The 17,638-nt window shown below is 62.8% G+C and overlaps 2 protein-coding genes across 3 annotated transcripts; one reads left to right on the top strand and one right to left on the bottom strand.

Moving 5' to 3' along the window:
- The first annotated feature begins 1,503 nt into the window (after nucleotides 1–1,503).
- NODAL (nodal growth differentiation factor) lies at nucleotides 1,504–2,907 on the top strand. The gene is made up of 3 exons (XM_086477148.1): nucleotides 1,504–1,660; nucleotides 1,862–2,658; nucleotides 2,755–2,907. The coding sequence occupies exons 1-3, from the start codon at nucleotides 1,504–1,506 to the stop codon at nucleotides 2,905–2,907; spliced, it is 1,107 nt and encodes a 368-aa protein (XP_086333274.1).
- A 7,576-nt stretch (nucleotides 2,908–10,483) lies between these two features.
- Nucleotides 10,484–16,439, bottom strand: EIF4EBP1 (eukaryotic translation initiation factor 4E binding protein 1). Of its 2 annotated transcripts, none has more exons than XM_086477152.1 (3): nucleotides 16,292–16,439; nucleotides 12,230–12,400; nucleotides 10,484–10,896 (listed from the first exon to the last, which is right to left on the bottom strand). In XM_086477152.1, the coding sequence occupies exons 1-3, from the start codon at nucleotides 16,437–16,439 to the stop codon at nucleotides 10,862–10,864; spliced, it is 354 nt and encodes a 117-aa protein (XP_086333278.1). In that variant the 3' UTR covers nucleotides 10,484–10,861. The 2 variants fall into 2 exon arrangements, with proteins under 2 accessions (XP_086333278.1, XP_086333279.1); XM_086477153.1 differs by having other exon boundaries at nucleotides 10,484–10,893.
- Nucleotides 16,440–17,638: the final 1,199 nt, after the last annotated feature.

The following is a 17,638-nucleotide window of genomic DNA, read 5'->3' as shown; positions in this document are numbered from 1 at the left end:
CAGGGAGGGGCGGGGGGTGCTCAGCACCCTCTGCCCTGGTCCTGCTCTGAGCGGTGCTGGGAGAAGGGGAAACCAAGTGGGGGCAGAGCCCTTGCCTGGATGGGGCTGCGGGAGTGTCAGGGACCCCCGGGGACCCCAGGTCCTGGTGTCTTCTCCAAGAAGCAGGACAGGATTGCCGGGAGGGGGGGGGGGGGGGGGGGGGGGTGTGCTGGGGCCACCCATCCCCAGGGTTCCCAGGTGCCGGTCAGTGCAGGGCGGTGGGGACAGCGAGGGGGTGCCTGTCACCCCTCGTCACGGCAGGGCCGGAGGGAGCTGGTAGTGGGGACGAGCCCGGGAGGGACGCATGGAGAGAGGGACGGGGAGAAAGAGATGGGGAGATGGAGAGAGGGAGAGGTGGGGGGATGCGGGAGGGACGGATAGGGCTGGAGGCAGTGAGGGAAGGATGGGGAGAAGGAGGGAGGGAGGGAGGGAGGGAGGGACGGGGGAGATGGAAATGAGGAGGGATGGCGGGGGGCAGATGGGGGCAGTGGGGGGGGCATGGAGATAGGGACGGAGGGAGGGCGGGCAGGAGGGGGCTGCCGGGGCCGCCCGGGGCGGCGCTCGGGGCCGCTGTACAAATAGGGCGGCCGCGGGTGGCCCCTGCAGCCATGCGGGTCCCGCCGCGCTCCGCGCCCGCGCTGGCGCTCTGCGCCCTCGCCCTGCTCCGCCTGGGCTGCGCCCCGACCCGCGCCCCCCCCCGCGCCCCCCCCCCGCGCCCCGCCGCGCTGCCCCCCGCTGATGCTGCAGCTGCTCCGCGCCCCCCCCGCCCCGCTCCGCGCCGCCGCCGCCGCCGCCCTCAGCCTCTCCCCGCACGGTGAGTGAGTGGGGCCGCGACCCCCGGCAGCCCTGTCCGCGGGACCCGCACCGACCCCCGAGCATCCCTGTCCTGGGACCCGCACCGACCCCCGAGCATCCCTGTCCCCGGGACCCGCACCGTCCCCCGAGCATCCCTGTCCTGGGACCCGCACTGACCCCCAAGCATCCCTGTCCTGGGACCCGCACCGACCCCCGAGCATCCCTTTCCCCGGGACCCGCACCGACCCCCGAGCATCCCTGTCCTGGGACCCCCACTGACCCCCGAGCATCCCTGTCCCCGGGACCCGCACCGTCCCCCGAGCATCCCTTTCCCCGGGACCCGCACCGTCCCCCGAGCATCCCTGTCCTGGGACCCGCACCGTCCCCTGAGCATCCGTCTCCCTGGGACCCGCGCTGTCACTGGACATCCTTGTCCCCGGGACCGGCACTGTCCCCCGAGCATCCCTGTCCTGGGACCCACACCGTCCCAGGGACCCGCGCCGTTCCATGAGCATCCCTGTCCTAGGACTGCACTGCCCCCGGGACCAGCACTGTCCCCGGGACCCTCATCATGCCCGAGCATCCCTGTTCTGGGACCGCACTGTCCTCAGGACTGGTGCCATCCCCTGATCATCCCTGTCCTGGGACCCACACGTCCCCGGGACCAGCATGGTCCACAGACATCCCTGTCCCCGGGACCTGCACCGTCCCACGAGCATCCCTGTCCCCGGGACCCTCCTCATGTCCGCGACCCTCATCATCCTCAAGCATCCTTGTCCTGGGACCATCATTTTCCTCGGGACCACCACCGTCCCCGGACATCCCTGTGCTGGGACCTGCACTGTCCCCAGGACCGGCACCGTCCGGTGCTCTCACTGGCCCTTGGGGCTCAGGGTGGACCTGGCTGCTTCCCCCTGACCCTCAGCAAGGGGCCGTGCCCCAGCAGCACGCGAGGGCACCGTCCCCTCCTGCGCTGGCACTGCCTGGCAGAGCCGGCGGCCCCCTCACCGTCCCCCTTGGGTTTCAGGCTCCCTGCAGAACGGCTCCCGCTGGGCGCTCTCCTTCGACATGTCCTCCCTCTCCAGCAGCCAGGAGGTGAGTCTGGCTGAGCTCCGCATCCACCTGCCTGGCCTCTCCCCAGCTCACGGCATCACCCTCGACATCTACCACAGCCAGCGGCGGAGGTGCCAGGGCGGCGGGACCTGCCCCCACCAGCTGCTCCTGGGCACGGTGGCCGGCAGCCCCTCTTCCACCCAGGCCTCCTGGAAAGTCTTTGAGGTCACCAGCCTGCTCCGGTCCTGGCTGCACCAAGCCGTGGCCCCCGGGCACCGTGATCCCACGGGAATGGAGTGGTGGGAGGCGAGCGGGTCGGCCGCCCCGGCCACCACCGCGATGCGCTCGCCCACCTGGAGTGACAGTGGCCCCGGGGAGCCAACCCTGCCCCAGGACGTGACGGACAGAGTCCTGCTGCTCGTCTTCTCCAAGGACAAGTCTCCAGCAGACCACAGCCTCATCAGGACAGCGGAGACCTCCAAGCACGTCATGCGTGACAGCGGCTCCCAGGGCGCGGGGACCCGCCGGCATCGCAGGAACAGGAAGGAGAAGCAAAGGATCAAAGCGAGCGATGCTGCCGCTGCTGCTGCCGTCCCGGGGGAGGAGGGCAGGTCCTTGTGCAGGAGGGTGGACATGATGGTGGATTTTGAGCAGACCGGCTGGGGCAGCTGGATCGTCCACCCCAAGAAGTACAACGCCTACCGGTGCGAAGGGCAGTGTCCATCGCCCGTGGACGAGACCTTCAAGCCCACCAACCACGCGTACATACAGGTAAGGGGGGGTTGCTGCCTCCGCTCCCCCCACACACCCCAGCCCCGCTGGCCCATGGCAGGGGTGATGCTTTGCCCTTCCTGTGTCTCCCCACAGAGTCTGCTGCAGCTCTACAAGCCCAACCAGGTGCCCTGCCCCGCCTGCTCCCCGGTCAGGATGAGTCCCCTCTCCATGCTCTACTACGAGAAGGGCGAAATCGTCGTCCGCCACCACGAGGACATGATCATCGAGGAGTGCGGCTGCAACTGAGGCCAGCTCACCTCCTGCCGGGAAGGGGCACATCTCTGCCCAAAAATTGTCCCTAAGGACTGGCTGCCCAGCCCACAGACCAAGGCGTCTCTGAAGCCCACGTGCCCGTGGGTCAGCAAAGCTCTGGCTGTGCCAGGGGAGGAGTGGGGTGCCCGGGCGGTGGCAGTTCTGCAGCACTCATGGCCACGGTGCGTGGATGGATCCAGACTCCGTGCGGGAAAGGCCGTCAGACACCTCCCTGCGGCGCTGGTGGCAGCGCCGGGGCGGCGGGTGCCCGACGGTTGCATTTATCCAGGCGCTGCGGCGCTGGCAGCCGGCGTGTGCCAGGGCAGCCGAGGCCTGGTGCTGCTCCGCAGAGGCAGGAGTCGGGGCGCAGGGCTCCCCGCCGCGACACACTGCCCACGGCGACACTCCTTTTGCCCACGGCAGGGATCGCCGGTAGCCGCAGGCTCTCGGTGGGGCACTGCAGCACCGGTGTCCGGCCACGCTGAGCGTCTGCACCGTTGGGATTTCCAATCTCCACTGGGGTTTAGGCATTTCTCTTAAGACTTCCATTATGTTTCTACTAAAACTCTATCAGATTTCTGTTACAATTAAGCCAGGTTGATGTGTTAAGCCCAATGTCTACAGCCCCCAGCCGGCAGCATCGCTGGGGCAGCAGCAGGCAGGGGTTCATCACAGCCCGCTCCTGCCCTGAGCTGTGGGGCTGAGCACGGCCCCGGGAGGGACGGACCCAGGAGGAACAGGCTGGCAGCAGGCAGGGAGCAGCGACCGCCACCATAAACGCTCCTCGCCCAGGACCACGCAGGGAGTGACGCCGAAGGTGGGCCTGGGGCTCCCGCATCCCTCTCCAAAGCCCCATCTGTTCACCAGGAGCCAGAGGGGGTTTGCACAAGCAAACGAGGTGCCCCCGGCAATAAGGCAGCCCCGTGGTCGCTCTCGGTGGGCCTGAGCCCGCCCCAGCCCTCCTACCTGCCCTGAACACCTCAGCTCACACACTGCTTTCCTCTGTAAAACATTTGCTCAGACCTTTTCCACCACTTGCTGGATGGGGCGGTAGCGAAAGGGTCGTGGTTGTATAATTCATCAATAAATTATCTATACTAAAAATGCCTGGTGGCTTCTGCTGATTTCCACAGCCCATTTTTGCCATTGAATGGTCTGACAGGGCGCGATTCCCCCCACGCCTCTGTGCATCTGCTGCACCCGGAGGTTCTCTCTGCCCCGGGATCGTCTCTGGCTGCAGCATGCTCCCCCACCGCCCGTCACAGTAACACCCAGAGTGGGTGGGCCGCTGCTGTAACTTGCTAGAGCAAGGGGGTCCCCTCGAACGGCGCAAAAGATGCTCAACAGCCCCATGAACAGGAAAGTTCACGTGAGATAACGAAGCAGCAGCGGTTCCTGCCCTGGTGGGCAAGCGGGAAGCACCTGCAGGCGCAGCAGAGGGGGGCTACGGGGATTTCCCACCTGTATTTACCCCTCGGAGATAAGGAAAGGGCCACGTTCTCTCACAGCAATGAATTTTAAGGCACGCGCAGCGCTGGTGCAGGCGGCTCTCCTTTGGGTCACCCACCCGAAGGGGTGATGGGGCTGGGAGCCGGGCGGGAGACCTCCAGCCCACGGCGATGCCCGGGGTCTTGGGTGCCCCTGGGGGTGACCGTGCCCCCCTCCTGCCCGCCAGCCCTGGGAGGGACGCTCCGGCCGGGGCAGCGAGGGTCAGTCCCCGGGTTTGGCCGAGGTCACCCCACTGCAGCCCTGACCGTGGGTCTGGGGTCCCCCGGGCTCACAGGTGCCGGGACACGGCACACGCGTGGGGACCCACAGCCGGTCCCCAGCTACCCGCCGCGGAGGGGACGAGCAGGGCCACGGGCGATAGGGCTGGCAGTGGGTGGCCCAGGGGGCTGTGCAGGGTGGCGGCCATCCCCATCCCCATCCCTCCCCTCCTGGGACCAGCAGCCCCGACTCCACATCCCCGGCCCAGCCTGATTATCCCCAATCCACATCCCAGCCGGCGGATAAACAAAGCGTGTCTGGGTCCCCCCAGCAGACCCTCCCCTGGGCCGCTTACATATTCCGACAGCGTTTCACACTGGGACCATCCCGTCATTAGAGGGTCATTTGCAGGAGCTGTCAAGGGTGGGCAGGGAGGCGTGGGGCTAACCCCTGGCAGGAGGCAGACACACACACAGAGAAATCTGGAGATCTTGGTGAAATAAAATTAAATCTTTTTCTTTCTTTCTTTGCCTCTTCCTCTGCACGTTTGCTACTCCCTCTCAAAAACGGTTGTCCCACCAGCAGTGAAGCCAGGTTTCACTCTCCCATGCTCACCAGCTCCTGCCCCCCAGGGCTCCCCCCCCCCCCGCCTCCCCCCCAGCCTTGCTGGAAGCTCTATCTTTGGGATCTCTGCCCCTCCATCAAGCCCGTTTGAAATCCAGCAGCGGGTTCAAAAGTTGTCGTGGGGCAGGGGGAGGCAGGCAGCCGTTCCCTGGGAAGAGCGGGGTGGAAAAATAGAGGCTGAGATTCCAGGGCTGAAGGAAAACATCAAAGCATGGATGGTGACAATAAAGCTGCGCCGCCGTGCTGAGGCGAGGCATCTGCTGGCGAGCCCGGCTTCGCAAAGCTTGAGCAGGGCGAGCGGAGACCTAATCTCTGAGCAGAGCGGGCTCTGCTGCCCCAATCCACATCAGCTGCGGGACAGAGGGAGCCCAGACACGCAGGACAATAAAGTGGGGGCACAGCTCCAGCCTCGCCATGGGACAATATAGCGGGGGGGACAGCTGCTTGCCATGGGGTCCGGCCCGGCGCGGGCTGCCCTCCCACCAGCATCGCCAGGCCCGGCACACGGCGCCTTTCCAGCAACCAGCAGGACCCTTCAGCACCCCAGGGCCAGGGGCTGCTGGGGCAGGGGCACTGCGGGGGCGGTGGGGCAGCGGGAATGGGACACGGAGGCTTTCGCCCTGCTCCCGCTGTGCGGCCAGGCCCGGCTCTTGCGCTCAGAGGTGCCCTCGTCAGCCCCCCCTGGGCAGAAGGGACCAGTTTTTGCACCCGTTTCCCAGTGGGAGTTTTGCTGCAGAGCAGAAACCCTGCTGCGAGTGCTGGGGCAGCGGAGCATCTCGTTGCCCTCCCGGAGGTGCCGGGGAGCTGCCAGGGTCTCTGTTTTTGGAAGGGCTGGCTTGGCTTTAGCGTCCTTACACATTGGCATGGGAGGGATGGAAGCTTTCCCGATGTAGGGAAGGTTTTCCAGCAGGGAAAGCACCCGGGGTTTTCACGGGAGTGCTGCCTGCCGCTGCTGCAAGACTTGGATGCGAGCAGCGACTGCTCGGGGAGCACTGGAGCATGGGGCAGCTCCAGCCTGGCTGGGATGAGGATGGGGAGCCGCAACCCCGCCTGCCTCCCAGCTTCCCTCCCCATGCAGGGGGCCAGAGCCTCGCAGCCTGCGCCGTTCCCCCCGAACGAAGAGCAGCATTTGGTGCCAGCGATGGCGGCAAGACGCAGCCACCACCTGCAACCGCTGCCCGCACCGGGAGGAGGAACGGCACACGGTCGGGGAGGGAAGACAGGCACGGTTTGCTTTGGATGCACGAGGAAAGGGCGAGGGAGAACGAACAGACCCCAGGACTTCTCAAAGGCCCCCGGGGGAACGGTCGTACAAATGGTGGATCGAGGCGTGAGCTGGGTCGTGGTGAGTATCGTCGGTCGCGTGACCGGGATGCTGGGCGAGCCGCTCTGCCCCGCTCGAGACAAAAAGGGGCAGGGACAGAAAATGCGATGACAAAGCCAACACTTGTCCCTCGGACCTCCCCGGAGCATCCCAGTTGTGCGAGGCGGCCACCCACGGCTGCCCCCCTGCTCCCGTCGTGCGTGCAAGGGCAGCCACGCAGCGCAGCTGCGTGGCTGCCCTTGCACGCACGACGGGAGCAGGGGGGCAGCCGTGCTCGCCTGGGGGTGCAGCCCCTGTCAGAAGCAGCCGGGTGAGGAACAAACCCTCCTCGAGCAGGGATCTGCTCCTGGAAAGGCTGAGGCAAGCTTGGAGCGCTGGAAACACGAATCGCGTGGGAGACGGAGCCAAAAACCCCTCGTCTGAAGGACGCAGCGCCGGCTGGGGGTGCGAGGGAGGGAGGCGAACGGTGAAGAACCAGATGCCGAGACCGCGCTGTCGCACGCCACGGGTGGAGGAGAAGTTCCAGGCGTGGGCTCGGGACAAAGGGCACCAGAGCAGAACGCACGCCGAGCGCCGTGTCCCAAGCGCTTCACACGTTTGTTGCATAAAATCGTCAGATTTAAAATGTTAGAGCTGTGTGCGTGTGTTTTGGGATCTGTGAGCACAGAAACCTCACCAGGTGATTGCGGTTTAGAAACTAGAGAAACTTGAAACCTGTTATGCACCAGTGATGCTGTTTGAAAACCCCTTACGCCTCTTATTCTGGTTTGAATATCAAGAATTCTAATTAGTAGATGTTAGTAAGCATGACTAGTGATAATTTTAGGTAGATCAGCCTCAAATAGAATAAATGATCAAATATAAAATAAAATCTGTATTGCTTATGCTGCTAGCACGCCTCTGTAAAATTCCAGGCCTAAGGTATTCAGTAACCAACGATCTGTCAGTGGGTAGAAACAAGGACAGTCTGTTGCAGTCCAAGATGTCTGCAAGACAGGATTTATGATGGTACCCGCTGTGTATCATCTTTGAATCAGGACCAAAGCAGGTAAGAGCCAAAAGCCTGCGAGCCAAGGACATGCTCCCTGACCAAACATGGTCGATTCGAGGAGTGGTCGGGACCTCTGACTCACAGACCACCTACCCAAATTACACCCCCTACTCAAAAGAGAACAGTAGAAGACTACGACAGAGGCTGCGCGCTAACTTGCATCAGAAGCGAGGAAAGAAGAACCAATCATCGAGAGGATGAAATTAAATATGCATAGTATAAACTAGATATGTATGAATTTAATGTATAAATATCTGTTGATTGCAATGTGCCGGTGGACATCTTGGGGAAGGATCCCATGTCCCTGCTGCGTGTTGTTAATACGGGACGTCTCTGCTGATCTCACTGTGTGTAGAGGAGTTTTTCTTACCCACTGCAGATTTGCAACACGTTCACGGCTTCGGTAGCGACTGGCTCTGCCCCCACCGACCACACTGATGTGCCCGTGGCCCCAGGGCCCCGCACCGGGAAGCCAGCGGGAGCCCTGACCCTCCCGGACCCCCCTCTCGCACCTGGTGGGTGCTTCGCAGGGTGCTCTCCCTCGCTCCGAATTATCGGCTATGAATTGCTCTCGGAGGCACCTGGCGCTTTGATGCTCCCCCCAGATCTACATAAGCACGCAGATACCGATGCAAAGCTGCAGCGGGCACGGACACGGACAAAATACTTAACACTTGCAGCACTTGCTACCCTCCGGCTCGGGGTGGGAGGGAACAGGCTGTAGAAGCAGGACTTGCCGGGCTGGCACTCGCTCCAAAAAAGCCAGGAACCGCTTTTACACCCACGTAAAAACCCGACACCACGAGGGTCCCGCTCACGTCCGAAACCCCCAGCAAAAAAAAAAAAACAACCCCAAACCCCAGCAAGGCTGAAATCAGCTTGTTTCTCCCCAGAAAGCTGCCTGGACGTGCAGCCCTTCGCTCAGGATGGCACCGCCGCGGGGGCACCGGGACGGCTCTGCTGCCGCCGGGGTCAGCCAGGGTCACCGGCCCCGTGTCCCCCATCGAAACCTCACCCCCGGGTGACGCAGCGGGACGCTGCCCGGGGCAGGCAGCGGGTGCCAGATCTCGCGGCTGCTTTGCCAACAGCCGCCCTTGGCCCCTGCCCGCCGTCCGGCACCAGCCGTGGCTGCGGAGGTCCGAGCCACGCGGGCGGCAGGGCCTGGGGAGCCGCAGAGACGCCCCTGCCACTGCCAGTGCCTTAACGGCAGATAAAGCAGGAGGTAGAGCTGCGGAAGGGTATCTCAGGAGAGCAAGAGGGGTAAACCCCAATCCTGTTTATAGAGGTTCTTTTCCAGCAAAACCTCTTCCCAAGGTTCCGTCACCACAACTCTCCCGGTTGCGAAGCCGCGCTCCAGCAACAGTTACAAACGTTTTGGCCGGGGCAGGGCAGGGCAACGCCCCAGCACCCAGCGCACGGACTGGGTTGCTGCAAACACCCCACGCGTCCGTCGCTGCTTTTTCACTCCTCCCCGAAGTCGCTGGCTTCGGGCAAACGAACAGCAACCCAGTAAGTTTTCTTAAAACCGAAATCCTCCGCTGCCTCCCGCAGAATCGGGAGCTGGAGGCCGCCGACGCGCGGTGGTGAGCAGAGCAGGAGGGCTCCGAGGGCACGCGGACCCGACCCCGCCGCACGGTGCTCTCGGCAACCCAAGCACCTGGTGCCGTTTCTAGCCCAACAGCCGCGGAAGCCGAGCCAGCCTCAGCTGCAGGCCACGGCGCATATTCCACGGCGATAGCAGCTCCTCTCTAAGCGCCCATCGTACCGAGCCCAGCGACTGGTACCGGGTTGCAAGACTGATAAAGTGACACCCGAGGGCAATAAATTTGAATCTGTTCCCATTAAGGTTTCAGAGAGACACTTACTCTTATCTTAAAGAAATGCAAGTTTATCTGCAGCAATTGCTTTGTCTCCTTTGCTTCTGTTACTCATTATTAAAGCCTTGCCCATCATAATGTCACAATTGAGCTTAATTAGCAGATATTTAAATGCTATCTACCAAGGCCGATTTGAGCAGACACTCATTGTCTTCTAGGAATTCTGAGGTTCAGGCCATTCTCCTTTGAGGTGCCTCAGCCCCCACCAGCCCTCCCTCCACAGCAGTCACGCAGCAGCGTTAGAGACTGCTCCGTAACGCACGGCTGTTAAACTGCACCGAGGCTAGAGGCGCAGATACATGCTCTGGGGGCCCAAGATTGTCACTCCCACAGTGAAATTACTTTCTCAGATGGAAATCCTCCTCTCAAAACCAGACAGGCTTATTTCTAACTTCCCAGGTAAACCCTCTCTTTTCCAAAGGGCTTAATCGCTGCCCACCAAGTCACAAAAAGGAGAAACAAGCGTAAAGCAGCACGAACGTTTCAGCATGGATCAAAACCCCAGCAGAAAACACAGCCGAGCACTGACTTGCGTGCTGGAAGAGCTCCACTGTTCTGGGAAGCGGGAATGACAGCGGAGAAGCCGGAGGGTCAGGGCTTTCCCCGGCAGCTCGGGGTCAGGGACCCTCTCTGCTGTGCTCAGCTACAGGCGGCTCCTGCCAAATCCACTGCAGCTGCTGCCCCCCGTAGCCCGACCCTGCCCCTCAGCAGGGAGGGCAGAGCAGCGCGGGGACGCCTGCACCAGCTGGAACACAGAGCAGGCAGCTCCTGCTGCCCGTCGCTGGAAGGCGACTCAGAGCACACTGAAACTCCCAGCAGGGACCAGGTGTGGGACGCACACCGATGTCGTGCCAAGAGGCCTTGGTCTGTCAGGGGAAACCCAGCAGCACGGGGTGTGCCTGGGGGCTGCGCACAGGACCCCCCGATCGACCCCCCTGCACCGGGCCAGCAGTCCCTTGCAGGAACAGACAGAGGACAGAAGCCGAATTTATTGCATTCGTCTCCATACCAGGAGACTCAAAATGTTTTTTATTTCTCCCTTATATTGCATTTCTGTAACTTTTACGGTATTAAAATGATTAACAAAAGCATAAAACTGGAACCAAAAACAATCATTGAGAGTGTCTCCTCCGGCACTCCAAGGCCCATCATCAGCAGGGGCTGCGCTTGGGTACGAGCGCCCCCCGAGCGGCTGAGACTCGGTCCCTGGCACAGGACGCGCGCTGGTCTCGGACGAGATCAAACTGCCTTGCCCAGGTAGCAGGAAGGCACTCAAGGCATGGGCTGCTTTTAAGCCTGGCTGGTGGGAATCCTCAAGACAAGGTCCTGGTTCTTCGCGGGATGAGCACTCTCGGGGCAGGTGCTCTAGATGTCCATGTCGAACTGCTCTTCCTCGCCTGCTGAGGGGCACAGAACACACGAATGAGTCCAAGTTTTCCATTAAATACCAAGTACCTCATTGAACGAACAAGTCAGCTGTGCAGTTCAGACCTAACATCTGCATTCGGGCACCAACCTTGACACAAAAACCATCCTGTCCGAGCGAAACGCAAGCTCTGTCTGTAGCGGGGACCTTCCACGCAGGCAGGCAAGAGCAGAGGCAGAGAAGACGCCCCTTACAGAATTTATTTCTACCCCTGGATTTCCTTGTGAAAGGGAATGTAGAGAACAACGTTGATGACAATCACTGGCAGGAACTCGTGTTACCAGAGGCACCAGCACGTCTCACCAGGGATCCCCCCCAGCGCCGCTACCACAGCTCGCAGGATGAAGGACGCCCACGTGAGCGGCGAGGAGCTATTCCCGAGGACAGGGGCTTCTTTGGGAGAGCCACAGCCGAGCTGGCACCCGGCGTGCAGCCCGCGTTCCAGCTCGCCAGAGAAGCCACTAAAGGTCACCACAGCGCGTCACAGCCAGCATTACGCAATACCGGCTCTGCAAGGATTTCGCTTGGGACGAGCGCGGGAGCCAAGCAATGAGCATCCAGGTCTTTATTTTTAGAGAGAAGATAAATAATCGTACTTGGTAGTTTCAGGTTGCTTCAAGGAGTAACCTCACAGCTTTGAGAAAAGGCGTTCAAGAGCGACACTTGCTCACGCTGCTGCTACCGGGCCTTCAGGGAAGCGTCCGTGTGCGCCCAGCGGGCAGAGACCCCCTCTCCCCGCCCCCCTCGCTGCGCACCCACGGCTCCCGCTGCGCCCGGAGGGGACAGCACCGGGCGCTGGACCATCGAGAGGCACGAAGCAGTATCGCACCCCGGCTCCCTGCGCTGAGCTCGCTCGTACACCAGAGCCTCGGCGCCAGAAAAGGCAGCAGAATTTCCAGCTCGGGCTGACGCTGACCCCAAACCCTCACCTGAGCTTTGGCCAAACGGCAAAGCAGCTGCCAGAGGGCCCAGGGTACGGAGAGGCGGCAGCAGCTGCTCCCGGCCTCGCTCCGCAGGAGACCGAGCCAGCAGCAGCTTCTCAAATGCTACAATAACGAGCATTAAGCCTCCCAACAAATTACACTTGACTAACTGATTAAAACCCCCCCACACTACTGGGGACCACAGCAGAACCTCATACCATGAGAGCCTGGCTGCCCCGTAACACCAAGGCCACTTTGGTTGTGCAAGAAGTCACAGAGCATTGACCACAGCTGACAGGGGTCTCCTGGCTCTGTTCCACGCGTCCCCCCCCAGTGTTCCCAGGACCCCGCAGCGCTCCTCACTGGTTCTTTCCAGGCACCCACCTGCGCTCACTTTCTCGTCACAGTTTTGGACGTGGTTGTTCTCAATCTTCAGCTCCTCCACATTTGGGCTGGTAACACCTGGAATGTCCGGAAGGTCAGAAGGTGGCGTTTTGGCAACCGGAGAATTGCGGCACTCCATCAAAAACTTACGATCATAAATTATCCTGGTACCTGGGGAGGACAAGAACACCGTCAGATCTCGGCTGGGCCGCCTTCGCAGCCGCCGTGGGAAGCAGCAGCAGCAGCGCCACAGCGAAAGCAACCCCTGTTATTCCGGGGGCTGTCACTGCTGCCTGTGGGAGGCTGCCCAGACCGCAGACCGCTCGCCCTCCGGGGAAGAAGCCAGCACATCCCAGCGAGCCTGGCGGGAGAGCGCTCGGATTTCTAGGAACACTGCTGGCCTGAACAGCCCGTTCCCTGTAAAGGAACTGCACTGGAAAAAGCTCAACACACACACAGGAAAGGGACCCCTCCAAACAGACCGCAGCCTTAACCCAGAAAGTACTGGAAAACCATTTTCTTTTCGCAAGAAGAGCCTGCAAACCCCCTCTCCGGATCAGGCCCTTGCTGCTCTGCTCCTGTGGCAGCAAGAGGGAGAGAGGCAGCTGCTGCTCACGTACTCCCCGCAGAGCACTAACTAGAAGTACACACGTGCAGGCCAACACGCGCCCATGAACATCTGTCCCAGAACATGACACTCCCTTCACCCCGAAGCCCGGCTATCAAACACCGTAACTGGGCACGGGCTTTCAGGGGAGTTTGCCAACGAGCCCCCAGAACACTGCGGGATTCTGAACCAGACCCGAGGGGAGATGGAGCCCAGCACAGAGCTGCTGGCTGGGCGGGAGCAGGCAGGCGGCTGGTCTGTGAGCGAGGTGATAAATGCCTGGGAGGGTCACGGAGGCGAGGACGGGGCTTCCTAGAACTGCAGGCCGTGTACCCGGGGTCGGGAGCACCGGGCAGGCGGCCAAGAGCTTCCACGGCAGGTTCACGTTCCTCTGACAGCCACGTGCCCGGAGCCGAGGGAAGCCAACACCCCGCGGCAGCCGAGCGAGCGGGACAGCCGAGCGGGACAGCCGCTCGCCCAGGCCCGGCCCCAGGCAGCCCCTTCCCGAGGCCACAGCAGCTCCTCGGGGAGCACGTCCCCAGCAGGAAAGGCTGCGCCCCACGGGGAACCGCTCTGCTCCCCGAAAGCCCCGGTCAGACCCCAGCTTCCACACCTGGGGAGTCGGCTGAGACACTTTGACGCCCCTGGGGCTCGGAGGCAACGGGCCCCCAGAGTGTCCCCGCAGGGCCGTGCACAGGAGGGAAAGCAGCCAAGCCAGACCCGAGCAAAGGCGGGGATGAAAGAGCTGCCCTCAATGCCCGGTGGCTGGGAAGCAGCGCTCCCCCGCCCTCCCCCGGGCAGCACCTTGGCTGTCAGGCGCACGGCACCACCTTTCCCCAAACCTTCCGTCACCCAGCAGCGCTCCCGGGCGTTCCTGGCTCTGGCACCGAGCCCTTTTTCAATCGCTCACCTCCCCGGGGCTGCCTATGGCCACGGGGGGTGACTTCAGAGATCATAGCCCCCCGTTCTTCTCCGAAACTAGTCGGTGGTTTCACACAACAAACTGGATTTGCTTCTTCCTTCTGGTTCTTCAGATTTAACCTACTGCTCTGCAGGAACTCTCAGACTTTTTTCAGTGGGCTACATACATTGAGCACTTCCCAGGATTATTTGTTTGTACAGCAGCTGGGGCTCACATGCAGAGGAGCAATGCCAAGCATCCTGCCCGGATCAGCGGGTAGCTGGGTTAGCAGGAGGCGGACGAAGAGAGCACGGCCCAGGAAGCAGAGGCTCTCCGAGCCCAAGCTGCCCCGACCTCGGCACTCCTCAGTGCACTAACCCGGGCAGTTTGGTGTGAAACGCACCGGCAGCGTTCCCGTGAGAGCTCTTCCAGACCGTACGGGACAAGGAACTCTTTGCAATAGCGACCACGAAAGCAGACTGACAACCCAAGGCTAACACCACCCCGAGTCCTTCGGGGATTTTAAGTTAATTCCTCCTTTTAGCACCCAAATCCAACCCCTGAAGGTGAACAGCCAGCAGCCACAGCACAAGCTGTCCCCAAACAGGCTGGGGACAGACGCAAGTACCACGCAGTCACGAGAGCCCTGTGGCCCCTGCCAGGTGCCCACACCCGAACAATAAACATGATTTGTGTTACTCCTCCACGCTCTAGACACTCATTAACTCTCCAGAGACAAGCAGCGATGATAATCCCGCAAGGCTCATTACTCTGCACTGTTAATTGTTCATTTCTGTTCTGTCATTCAGAGCACACGAACGCAGCTGAGGAAGTCACTCTCATTCTCCCGCCCTCCACAGCACAATTACTGCAAGTGCCATTTAAGTGCTCCAGCTATTTGCCGCTTTCAAAGCGAGAACACGTGGCAAAAATACCACAAGAACTTCAGTTCCCCAACCAAGCTCTTCTGCACAAACACAAAAAAACAAGTGAGTCAGCAACGCCGACTTCCCCCTTTCTCTCTGAAATTTAACCCCCAAAACGTCGCGTTGTAATGAGACCAGGAGGTCTGAGGGACAAACAAAACATCATCCACCGCCTCCCATTTCGTTTGTTCCTCTGGCTGAACTTCAAGTACGGTTTCACCATTCCTGCTGCTCACATCGAGCTTTTCTGCAGCAGCACAGTGGGAAAATTCTTAAAGGCACGGAAAAAATGACCTCAAACCACCGAGCAGCAGGGGCGCAGGCAGCTGCCGCAGCTGGCAGTAACACCGCTGATCTGGTGCCCGGTGTCACCCTCTGGAAGAGCCGCCACTTGCCTGGAAAGCCAAACGGCTCAAAATAAACAGACGCTCGAGCGATGCGGACGCAAAACCTTCCAGAGGGACGAGCCCTTTCGGGAGCTTTGCACATCGTGTCCCCGCTGTCGCCTGAGGGGACAGGGGACACGAGGCGCAGCCAAGAGACCTGCTGAGCTGACAGGCTGCGGACTCGCAGCCCCCCTCAGCTGCCCCCGCTCCGGGCGGGCACTGCGCACACCCACCTCCCCCAACCAAGCCTGTGCACCTGAAGATCACGTCCCCAAAAGGTACCACAGTGCAGCTACCGGGACTCGCAGCAAAGCGAGGGGGACCCAACCCCCCATCTTTGTGCAGCGGTGGAGCACTGCGCTGCCAGGAGTCAGAGCTACTGGGGACGAGGGGGGAAAAAAAAAAAAAAGCCCCAAGGTTTACTTACTGCCAGAAGAAACAGCAAATATTAGAGATAAAAATTAATAAGTAACCCACGTTGGAGGATGGGTTTGCTGCCCGCGAGGAGCACAAGCAGCAGCCCTGGTCTCCAGCCCAGCCACCCCGGCGGAGGCTGTTTCGCTGCAGCAGCGGCTCCAGCACACCCTCGGGGAGGTGGAAGCCCCCCCCGACCCCCTTGTTTTCCCTCATAGCACAGCAGTGGCCAAGCCCCCAGGGAAAAGCCTGGCCCTGCTAAGCCAGACCCTGGCCCGGGGAAGGGGGGGCCCACCCCAGCCAACCCATGGGGCTCCCAGGTGACCCCCACAAGAGCCCCCTGTGCCAAGTGACAACCCCCATGCAGCTCCTGCTGCCCAAACGGGGGTCCCTCCCTACACACCGTCTGCGGAACGAAAGCCTCCCCCCCCCCCCCCCCCCCCGTACAGCCCCCATTCAAAGCAAGAGACCCCCTCCCAAAACCCCTAGTCAAAGGGGGAGCTTACCCCCCCCATAACCCCAGCTGATTAAGAGCCCCCATACAGCCCCGGGGGAAGTAAGGGCTCCCCCCCCCCCCCCCCCGCACGTCCCCTTGGTCAAAGCGAGAGCCCCCCCGCCGGCACAGGAGCCCCCCAGCTCCCCACACCGGCCTCCCCCGTTACCCCGCGCTGCGGTAACAGCCCCCCCCCGAACAAGGGCCGGTCCGGTTCGGTTCCCACCGCAAAACCGGGGCCACCCCCCGCACCCGAAGGGCTCCCCAACGGGCATATCCACGCCCCCCCCCCCCCCCCCCCCCCGGGAGAGGTCCTGCCCCGGCCCGCCGCTCACCGCCCGGCGTGGTCCCGAAGACGGTGCCCCCCGGCGTGGTGCTGTAGTCGCCGGGTGGCAACGGGGCGCCGTCGGGCAGGGCGAGGCATTTGCCAGGGCCCGGGATGTCGCGATTCGGCGTTTGCCCCTGGCAGCAGCGGCCCGACATGGCGCCGGGAGCGGGCGCTGCTGCTGCCGCCCTGCCCGCCCTGCCCGCCGCTTCCGCCCCCGGCCACGCCCCTTCCGCCGCGGGGCGCGACGGGAAACGGCGCGAAGGGCGGGGCAGGCGGGCGGGGACGAGGGTGGGGTTTGGGCCGATCGGGGCGGTGCCTATGCGGGGGGCGGTGCCTATGCGGGGGGCGGTGCCTATGCGGGGGCGGGGCCTATGCGGGGGCGGGGCCCACCCGGGCGCCCGGCGGGTCCCTGTGCCCCCCGGTTCCCCCCGCCCGGGGCACCCAGCGCCTGTGCTCCCCGGTCCTGGGGGGCGCCTTGCACCCTGCCCCCCCCCCCCCCGCCCGTGCCGTGCCCCCAGTGACCCCACAGGGTCCGCAGGGCGATGCTGACAACGCTGCCTCCTCCCGACGGGGGGTCCCGGCCCTCCTGTTCCCCCCCTCCCCGGGGTTCTTGTACCCCCCCCCCCCCCGCTTAGAGACCCCCGCCCGCCCTCCGCGGGGGGGTGCAGGTGGGGTGGCCGCTGTGGGAGGTCCCGGGTGGTCCCCGTGTGAAGCCTGCGGGGACAGATGTCTGCCCGCCTGGGTGGCAGACCCCCATCCCAAATGGCTCTGCCACCTCCGGGGGTGGGCAGGGAGCAAACGCGGGGGGCGGTCCGGGGGGGGGGGGGCACACAGCGCCTGCACACGTGTCCGGCACCCCCCACCGGCACCCCGGGGGGGCTGGGACGCCCCCTGAGCAGAGCTGCTCCGGTTGGGCTGCCCGGGCCTCAGGGCAGTGAAAAAAAAATAGCTTTTCTTCTTAAAAGTTTGTAAATTAAACATTTCAAGAGAAGCTGGAGTGCGGAGGGGGGGTGCAGCACGGTTGGGCGGACTCGCTATGCAGGACCCCCAGGCGGGGCAGGGGGCAGAGCTGGGGTGCCCAGGGACAAAGCCCTGGCACAAAGCCTCTCCGAGCATCCTTGGGCAGGGCAGAGCCCGCTCCCCCCCAGCAGGACCACCCTGCTCACAAGTGTGATGAGTGCCAGGGGCTCAGCCCTGCCTGCCGGACAGAGGGAGAGGGGGTCCCTGATCTTGTCCAAAGGGTGGCATGGCTGGGAAGGGGGCAGACCCCCACCAATGCCTCTGCTACCCCAGCCCGGTGCCTTCCACACCGGGCAGCCGATGCCGACCCTGCAGCGTTTATAAGCTGAGGGCC

This window comes from Leptosomus discolor, chromosome 23, assembly GCF_034619465.1.
Source record: "Leptosomus discolor isolate bLepDis1 chromosome 23, bLepDis1.hap2, whole genome shotgun sequence".
NCBI classification, from domain to species: domain Eukaryota; kingdom Metazoa; phylum Chordata; class Aves; order Leptosomiformes; family Leptosomidae; genus Leptosomus; species Leptosomus discolor.
Note: the sequence above shows the minus strand (reverse complement) of the source record. Positions and strands in the feature narration are given on the sequence as shown.

Excerpts from the sequence above, each read along its gene's own strand:
- NODAL (XM_086477148.1), top strand. The coding sequence starts at position 1,504 with ATGGTCCACAGACATCCCTGTCCCCGGGACCTGCACCGTCCCACGAGC. Across the intron at positions 1,661-1,861 it reads CACCGTCCCCGGACATCCCT|GCTCCCTGCAGAACGGCTCC; the intron begins GTGCTGGGACCT and ends CTTGGGTTTCAG. Across the intron at positions 2,659-2,754 it reads CCAACCACGCGTACATACAG|AGTCTGCTGCAGCTCTACAA; the intron begins GTAAGGGGGGGT and ends GTCTCCCCACAG.
- EIF4EBP1 (XM_086477152.1), bottom strand. The coding sequence starts at position 16,439 with ATGTCGGGCCGCTGCTGCCAGGGGCAAACGCCGAATCGCGACATCCCG. Across the intron at positions 12,401-16,291 it reads CTTCGGGACCACGCCGGGCG|GTACCAGGATAATTTATGAT; the intron begins GTGAGCGGCGGG and ends TGTCCTCCCCAG. Across the intron at positions 10,897-12,229 it reads TGACGAGAAAGTGAGCGCAG|CAGGCGAGGAAGAGCAGTTC; the intron begins GTGGGTGCCTGG and ends TGTGCCCCTCAG.